Source organism: Papaver somniferum, chromosome 10 (genome assembly GCF_003573695.1).
Source record: "Papaver somniferum cultivar HN1 chromosome 10, ASM357369v1, whole genome shotgun sequence".
NCBI lineage: Eukaryota > Viridiplantae > Streptophyta > Magnoliopsida > Ranunculales > Papaveraceae > Papaver > Papaver somniferum.
Window position 1 is genome coordinate 15,848,563 of NC_039367.1, and position 9,734 is coordinate 15,858,296.

Genomic DNA, 9,734 nt, shown 5'->3' on the forward strand with positions numbered 1-9,734 from the left:
AGTAAACTCACCGCATGATGATAGAATTGACCCGAGTTGGAAACTCTTCCCAATTAAGAAAAAACTGGAATCCCCTATTTGACCCGTGATTTGGCGGGGATATTTCTATGCTCGACCCTACAGTTCAGTCACAAGCCAAGCCAAGCCAAGCCAAGCCAAGCCATACTGGGTTGGTGCCCGTTCTTGTCCTGACTTAGTTAAGGGGTGACGTTTGCCCAAAGGAAAGAGACGGTTTTTGGGAAATTCCGCATGATAGGATAACAAAAGAAAACAGAAACTCAATTTAGCTAATTGATAGTCGTTCGATCGGTTAATGTTACCCTCGAAATAGTTTAATCAACGGCTACCGTTATTTATGAGTAGGACCCACTAAACCGAGTAAGAGTCTAAACACCGACCTCCCCTAATCCAGAACCATCTTGTTTCTCTTTCGTATTTGAATAAGTTATTCGTTATCTTAATTCCCAAGTCAAGAAAAAACTATAAATACATGTAACCAGTCGAACAAAACAAACATAGTATTCTTAAAGAGAATTAACTAATCTAAGAATCAATCAAAATACAAGAGAGGGATGGGAGGAGGAACAGAAGCGTTTCCAGACCTTGGTGGACATTGTGAATTCGCTGGATGCAATCAACTCGATTTTTTACCTTTCAACTGTAATAGCTGTTCGAAGGTAATTTCTTAAACCTGAATCAAATCGTTGACCTAATCTTGGGCAAAACTAATTGAATTTTTTATTTTGTTGTTGTTATAGATTTTCTGTTTGGAGCATAAATCTTGCAGATCTCATGAATGTCCAAAAATCGAACAAAATAACCGAAGAGTTGTGGTTTGTGAAAAGTGTTCGATTACAATTGAAGTTACAAATTTAGGGACCGAAGAAGAGAAGCAGAAAATAAGATTACACGAGAATTCCAAAGAATGTGATCCTTCGAAGAAGATAAGACCAAAGTGCCCTGTTAAACGATGCAAAAAACAGTTGGGGACAATTGCTAATTACAGTTACGTTACCTGTGAACGTTGTCAATTGAAAGTTTGCCTTGCTCACCGGTTATCTATCGATCATGATTGTTCGCGTAAGAATCCTAATTCTTTATTGGGGCTTAGTCAGAAGAGGGTGGCATATTTCACAAGTGATGATCATTTAAAAGTTGCTGCTTTGGCTGCAAGAAACCTCGAGGATTGTTCCAAGAAGGTGTCTCCTCCAAAATCACCGCCGTCGTCCAGTTCGGTGAAAGCCCATTGATGGAATTTGAATTGGAGATATTCCGCTGATATTTATTTTATTTTATTTTGCTGTTGTTTTGTTTTCATTTGAAACTCGCATCCAAGGAATTCTTTGCAAGTTTGCAACTAATTGACTAGTAGTGGAAAGAGAGATTATAATACTTAAAATATTGGGTTAAGTTCCACAGGCGGGCTCCCGCCTTGAAATTGGATCTGCTCCACCGTACTCCGTTCTGTTTAGCTAGGGGAACTCAACCTGTAGGGTCAAACATTTACCAACTTACTAGTATCTCGGTTGACAAAAGCTGAAGTACCAGTAGAATCTTAAATTTTGAGCCTCTAGAATAAAAGACGCCATAGCCTTTAGAAAAGTAAGCTGAACTTTTACTTTCCTTTCGGATTAACCGGTAGTGATGAGCGAATCTGATACCCGTTGAAACTGGCCTTTTATAGAGACCAAACCATATTTGGTTTGCTTGCTTTTCATATAATGATACACCACTCTTATTAGTGAAACATGAACCATAGGTTTGTTTAGCTGAACAAGAAGATACGAGTTGCAAAAATGAAGAAGATGCATCATATGAGAATTTAATCTTAAGAAAAGAAAAAGGAGAATTTAATTATTCATCTTTCATATGCAAGCAACGTGTATTTTATATGATCCCTGCCAAACACAGCGCAATACAAAGAGACGGAAACACAGCGCAATACAAAGAGATGGAAGGGCAGGAAACAAGAGTTACAGATATTCTAAACAATATATGCTCAATGATTAGTATGAACAAGTGAGCAAGTAAGAATTGCTCAAAAAAGTGAACTTCGATGCACTATAATTACATTTTTGATGTTGATTCCTTGATTTCCTCAATGGTGATAGTCTGCATTGCCGGAAACACAGTAAAATGTGAGGGCAAAGAAAATCAACCTTCCATGGTGTCTATAAAACTACAAACTACAACAGTTGTCCTGTTTAATCCTAGGTGCTAATTATGTTAGTAATTGAGCAGACTATTGACCCTCGATATGAAATATCCGAGAAGAGAGAAAACTATGTCAAACACTACGAATCCGAACTGCAAAAAAGGGTCAGAAGGTGATCATGCCCTTTCCTCCAGCCTACTCCTAAGAACCGCTAGAAATTTAAAATGAAAGATCACTACATCAATAAGCAAACAAAACAAAATGACCAAAAGGTGCAAAGGTCATTTAACCTCAATGGAAATGTTCATATGTTACATGTTACTGGTCAGTAGGCATGCAGGAACATTCCCCATAATTATCCTGAGTTAGGAAACACTCTTTTAGTATTTTACTGAGTAAGGACATATGACTGTGGGGTTTGTAGGATTACCTGATCCTGTCCAGCAAAATCATTATCAGGAGTGAGGAAAAGCATGCAGTGACACTCCTTCCTGTTGAAAGCAAATTGAACAAATACATTAAACCATAGAAGATTAAATGCTACATTGCATAACTCAGATGACTTCATGAACTTATATACGTAGAGTTGTAAAGCTGCATTTATTGTTTAAATCAGGAATGCTTAACAAAAAGATCAAATCCTTGTCTATTTTTATTTGTAGATAGAAACATTAATTACCCATTCGTGAAGAAAATTATTAAAAAAAAGTTGAGTGCAGAAGAGGCATCTAACATACACAAGCTACTGCTTCACGGCAATGCTTCGATGATAATAAAATAAAATAAAAATCTCAATCACATAGAGTGGTTCCAATTTAAACTGAAATATGAGCCTACCTTTCCCTCATGGGAACACATGGGCAGTTCCAAAATCCCTGTCCTGCCTCTGCAGCTTTGTCGTCATAGTGCCTGCAGTATCAGAGTATGAGCTCGTAAAAGAATGTACAATCTGAACACTGTCAACACAAGGATAACAAGAGAGAGAGAGAGAGAGGGAAAGAATTGATCAATTTTATGAATGAACTTTTATATGAAGAAACATATACCTGCACGGGCAAAGTGGAGCTCCAAGTGAATCTTTATGGTCTGCTAGTCCCTGTTTGAATTGCAGAGTGAATTGCTCGTATATAAAGTAATCTTGAATACATATTCAACGGAAACAGGGAAGATTCTGTAAAGAATTCAGAAGGTAGGAGCTATCAATTCTGAATCCAAAACCAATGAAAAATTACAACACTGGAGCAATCAAGAACTAAATCTGCCCACTCTGTAGTCCTCGTAGCAGAGTGAACTTATCCACCCATCTTTCTGTTGTATGTATGTCGGTGAGGTAATTTCTGAATTGGATTAATTCATGGCAGGGTCAAGGTTCCTATTTTTTTCTTTCCAAGGCATTCTTGACAACAAAATTTCGGTGATATATACTTTAGCTGGAGATGTTAATTCCACATAAATAATGCCACAAAGTAGTATTACATTGTGGCTGACATTGTTATAAGTAGGCATATAATATAACAAAATTAGCCAAAATTCATACCCAATTTTACTAAGGCTAATACAGAACGTGTAAAGTTTTGAAAGAAAATATTGAGCCAAATTGAAAATTAAGGAGAAACATGCTAAGAATTTGAAACCCACTTTAAAGTTCACCTTATTCTTTTGCAGAGCTATCTCAGCCCATGAATGACAGATAAGAATTTAAATAACAAACCTAACTCCATATTAGAATCTGTAATCATTTTGGTAATTAGATTTTAAGTTGCAATGTAAGCCAAGTTAATGTTGATCCGTGATATCATGCACCTAGAATCGATATACTATAGGCTTGTTGAATTGTTGGTTGTCCTAGTGTGCAAGTTGAGGATCTCTTCACATAAGAAGTTGGACAGGTATGATATAGGACGGAGATGAGACTCAGCTGCCGTATGCTTCTCATGAAGTTCTTTTTTCCCTTTTAAATTGCAAGTAGGTAAGAACATACTTTGTAATCACAAAGGGGAAACCTACGGCATGCTGGATAGTAAGGCTACTTGTTGGAAACATCAGATTACTTGCAAGTTGAGTCTAGGTACTAAACTGCACGAGAAGATGGTCAGAGAAATCTTACTATTTTGGAAATCATATAGAAGCAAATAAATTGTGAAATATTTAAGTTAACACGAACCAAGAACAATGCGATACAAGAACACTATCTGTTGTGTAACAAGAAGGCCGAACTATTTCACAATTGTATTACCTTAATGACGACAGATGTAACTCCTTTATCAACACAGAAATATGTTCCTGAACGACGAGCATACTGCTCAGAGAACTTCCTCATTATTTCAACAGATTTATCTGTGGGTTCCGCTGCAACAAAATGAAGAAAAAAAAAATCATGTTCAACCAACTATGCTTACAACTTAATAGAGAACTAAAGAAGGCACCAGTCTATGCTAACAAATCATGTTTAATGTGCTTCTCTTATTGAGCTTCTTTACTTAACAAGCTCTATTGTATTCTCTTTGAATATTTCCATCACAGACTCCTTTCTTGTTTACCAACACACGAATTTAATCCGACCATAGTATCATCTTTCTAACAATTGAATACTAGGTTTCTACTTTTCATTCATCTAAAAAAGGTTTATTCTCAGAACTCATTTTCTTTTCCTAATTGAGCCTTCTTCCAACTCATGACCTCTTTTCTGCTAGTATCAAAGCAAAGGTAGTCCTTGATGTTTGTCCCTCTACCGCCAGTCTGAGCTAGTCTACCAATCTCCAGTTTTTATTCATTATTCAAGCAGATTTTAACTGGTATAATCATCAATTGGGCGAAAATGAATGCGAGATAATAAAAATTAGGGAAAAAGAACAACGTAACAAGAATGTTACCTTTAGCTCGGATTACATGGCTGACACGTTTAGTTGGAGCTGTGAAGGTCAGTGGAATGCCCACAGTGTAATGCACGGCTTGTAGATTCATGCTGCTTTTTAATTTTGCTATTGGTTTAGAAATCTAGGGTTACACAATTGGATTTGAGCTTCACTCGTTAGGTGAATTGAATTGATGATATAAGTTATTAATTTGTTGACCACAGAGAGAAAGAGAAAGAGAGTAAAATGATAATTAAAAAGAAAAAAAAAAAATCTAGACTCCTCATCAGCTTTCAACCATAAACGTCTAAATCTGTGTTAGTTGACGCGCGCGCGGTTTGTTGTCAGTCGAGATTTAAGTTTGCAGCTTGAATGTGTCTTTCTTGTACGCGGCTATGTGCCGACTGAGTGCTGACTCGACTATCTTACCCATTTGAAAGGATGGACGATAGAGTATAAACTTGCTCACCGCATCTCGCAAGAAGGGATTTGTTAGAAAATTGGGTTAAAAAGCTAGAAGATGAAAAATTGAAAACAAACCCAAAAATGGTGTACCCCAATTACAAAGATCTTTTTATTCTTTTAGACAATAATTCGAACTTTTTCAAATTATTTGCGAGTACAACATGTCATTTTAATTGTACCTTCATGATTTACTGATAAAAGAGTAATTGATGTAAATGAAAAAGCGGCGGTCTAACAACACCATCCAATATTTCGCTTAACAATCTGTATGGACTAACTCCAATATACTTTTCTAGAGAATCAACTAGACAGTCAGACTCAATCTAGATTACAGTATATCGAGGAGTTAATATCTCTCTCTTGATTTGATTTACTCGAGCTAATAGAATCAGCGAGTCTTTAATCAAATACAAAGAATAACTTGGATGGTACCAAATACCAATATCCAAGGATCAATCAATAACAATCAACAACCAAAGGTTGGATTACTCTAATTGATGATCTAACGCACAACCTGTATTATTTCAACTATAAAGATAAAACAATATAATGGGGAAATTGAAATAACATAGACACCAGAAATTTTGTTAACGAGGAAACCGCAAATGCAGAAAAACCCCGGGACCTTGTCCAGATTGAACACACACTGTATTAAGCCGCTACAGACACTAGCCTACTCCAAGCTAACTTCGGACTGGACTATAATTGAACCCCAATCAATCTCTCACTGATCCAAGGTACAGTTATGCTCCTACGCCTCTGATCCCAGCAGGGTACTGCGCATTTGATTCCCTTAGATGATCTCACCCACAACTAAGAGTTGCTACGACCCAAAATCGCAGGCTTTGACAATAAACAAATCTGTCTCACACAGACAAGTCTATCAAAGGATCAGTCTGTCTCCCACAGATAAACCCTAAAGGTTTTGTTCCGTCTTTTGATAATAATCAAGGTGAACAGGAACCAATTGATAATCCGGTCTTATATTCCCGAAGAACAGCCTAGAGTTATCAATCACCTCACAACAATCTTAATCGTATGGTAGCGAAACAAGATGTTGCGGAATCACAAACGATGAGACGAAGACGTTTGTGATTACTTTTTATATCTTGCCTATCGGAGATATCAATCTCCAGCCAATCAATCTGATTGTACTCGTACGATAGAAGATACAATATCATATCACACAACTATGATAAAAGTAATATCGGTCTGGCTTAATAATCCCAATGAAGTTTTTAAGTCGTTAACCCGGTTTGAGAAAAGAAAACCAGAGGTTAAAGGATAATTGACTCTAGTATGCAAACTAGTATCACACGTAAGGTGTGGGGATTAGTTTTGCACAATACTAGATGTATCCTTTATATAGTCTTTCAAATCAGGGTTTGCAATCAATGTTAGCTTAGTAACAAAGCATTCAATATTCACCGTTAGATGAAAACCTGATTTAGATTCAAGCTAATATTTATCAACCGTTAGATCGAAAAGTTAGCTTGTTACACACACTTGACAATGCACGCTTCTAGGTTTGTAACCGTACCCAAACGTATGCACTTGTTGGTTCAACAATAGTTAACCAAATGGTTAGCCATATGAGCATTTCATATCAACCATGTTCTTCTTCACCATAACTAGTTCAAATGACTTCAAATGAACTAGTTAGAGAGTTGTTCAATTGAAAGGAAATCTTATGTACAATTGAAGCAAAGATGATTTGATTCACTTGAATCGGTTCATGAACTTTTATAGCCACGGTTTGCATACTGCATTCCTTAGTCTTTATACGTTTAAGTTCAGAAATCATATTCAGATATATAACCTTCTTAAGTTCGCACACTAGGTTCGCGGACTTAAGCAACCAGGCAGAGTTTACAAACTCCATCAGAAAATCTCGGCAAAAGACCTTCCGCCGGTTCGCGGACTGGTACTCACGCAACTAGTTTGTCAACTCCAGCAGAATTTCTTGGGATGAGAAGTTCGGCAGTTCACGGACTGAGTTCGCGGACTTGGCAACAAGCCATTCTTCCGGTTTCTCTTGATCAACAAAGTTCACAAACTTTGGTTCAAGGAATAATACTTGTACATAAATGTGTTTCCACAACAATGCTTATGTCCATCATTGGTTATGTAGTATAAACTCTCATTTCAATCATTGAAACATTCTTAGAGGACGTTATATAGTTGTTACACTATTTCTCGTCAAAGCAATTTTCAAGGTGATTGAAACATATCATAACTTTCGTCACTAGGTAAAGATAAACTTGATCGAAGCGAAAAGCTTACCAACACATATTTCGAGATATATATAGGCGAGGTATACTCGGCTCGAAATACCAAATGCGTATAATCCAAGTCTATATATATATCATACCACTTCTTGTCTCAAAGAGTAGGAGATATAGTAGATAGACTTTTGAGTGATAGATAAGTTCAAGTCTTCACATACCTTTTTGTCGAGAAGTTCCACCGGTTCCTTGAGTAGTTCTTCTTCTTGTATGATGAATCTCCATGAAGTCCTTGAGCTCAACTACACTTTCTATCCTAGTCCGAGACTTAGCTATAATAGACTAGAAATCAAAACTTATAGTTTTGATCACTAACATTGACAAACATGCTTGAGATAGCAACACATGCGAGTTCGACCGAGCAATGCTCTAACAATCTCCCCCTTTGTCAATTTTAGTGACAAAACTATCAATACATATAGAATACAAAAAAGATAAAGAAACTTTAGTAGCTTTTATTCCACATGTCTAATCTTCAACATTCCTCGAAATCTTCGTCACTTCCAAGTACTCCAATGATCCCAAAGGTTGTAAGTTTAGCATCACCATTGTTGAAGATCCGTAGCTATAACAATGAGAAATCATTGGTCTCGATCATTGTTATACAGTGTCATAGTATTATTACACAATGTCAAAGTTCAATTGTATCACAACTTCAACAATAATACTATGGTGATATGTATCACTCCCCCTTATTCAATACTCCATCTCACATGGAAACCACTCCCCCTTAGTCAATACTCCATCTCACATGGAAACCACTCCCTCTTACATAATGATCCGAAAACCATATGTATTTGTAGTACGAACTACATATTAATTCTCCCCATTTTTGTCAATAAAATTGGCAAAGGTACAAGAACGGGATCATAATGAAATTTCCGAAAGAGACATTTCATGACTAAAAGAAAAATACATACCAACTAATTTATATGCAATCATAAAGCCGAAGCTAAATGCATTCATCAAGGAGTTTAAAGATACAAGATAACTCCTCTAATATTCCACAGCCGCACACCCCTCAAGATATGACCATTAAGCACAAGTTCAAAAGAACTCTCCCCCATTTGATGTCATTCCCGAAAGAACAACAAAAGCGACCTTAATTTCAAAAGAAAAGAAGGATTTTATTGGACACCAAAAACCAAGAGAATGATTTTATATATCCAAAAGACTCAATCAAATTAATCACAAGTAAACCCATGATTAATTTAATCGAAATACGCAATCGAATTAACCACAAGAGGTGATCAATTCAATTGATTATGCTCAACATAAGTGAACTTATGGAGACACGAAAATACTCAAGTAGATTAATTACAAGAGAACCCATAATTAATATAATTGGAATACAAAACCAAACTAATCACAAAAGTAATCAATTTAATTGTCATTTGTTTTGCTCGATATAAGAAAACTTAAGGAGCAATAACTAAACAACCAAACAAGATGATTAATTTAGTTCAATATGCTCGACATAACATATCTCACGGAACACCAACTAAGCTAATAAATCAACTTGGTTGTTTAGTGCTCAACATAAGATACATTACGGAACCTCACAGTAATAAATAAAAATATGGATCGGGGATGATCAATACTGCGGAATACACAAGGATTCATTCTATCTTCAATCACTATTTGCATAACGATATTAATAAACATAATCATTGAAAACAAAAGATTTTAACCTATTTTCCATCAAATGTTTGACAATATAGGCTTAGCTTTTGTATTTGTCAAAAGTATATTCATTCTTTTACCAATACGTGAATACCGATCACAAACAACTTTACTTTTGACAGAATATGGGACCTTCAAGTTCACAGACGCAAACATACATATCCCATAACAAATTGCAATATATCAAATCATAAAGATTAATACTGCAAAAGCGTCATCCTCCAAATATTTTTTAGAATTTGAATCAAATAAACCTAAAAAAAAGATGAAAAATAATAGCTATGTGTAGTC

The 9,734-nt window shown here is 36.0% G+C and overlaps 2 protein-coding genes across 2 annotated transcripts; one reads left to right on the plus strand and one right to left on the minus strand.

The window, feature by feature from the left end:
• The first annotated feature begins 504 nt into the window (after positions 1-504).
• LOC113318467 (zinc finger AN1 domain-containing stress-associated protein 12) lies at positions 505-1,399 on the plus strand. The gene is made up of 2 exons (XM_026566631.1): positions 505-677; positions 759-1,399. Exons 1-2 carry the CDS (start codon positions 573-575, stop codon positions 1,248-1,250), a joined length of 597 nt encoding a protein of 198 aa, XP_026422416.1. The 5' UTR covers positions 505-572; the 3' UTR covers positions 1,251-1,399.
• Positions 1,400-1,821: 422 nt separating this feature from the next.
• Positions 1,822-5,300, minus strand: LOC113318468 (ferredoxin-thioredoxin reductase catalytic chain, chloroplastic-like). The gene is made up of 6 exons (XM_026566632.1): positions 5,029-5,300; positions 4,392-4,504; positions 3,202-3,251; positions 2,993-3,064; positions 2,586-2,646; positions 1,822-2,112 (listed from the first exon to the last, which is right to left on the minus strand). Exons 1-6 carry the CDS (start codon positions 5,117-5,119, stop codon positions 2,068-2,070), a joined length of 432 nt encoding a protein of 143 aa, XP_026422417.1. The 5' UTR covers positions 5,120-5,300; the 3' UTR covers positions 1,822-2,067.
• Positions 5,301-9,734: the final 4,434 nt, after the last annotated feature.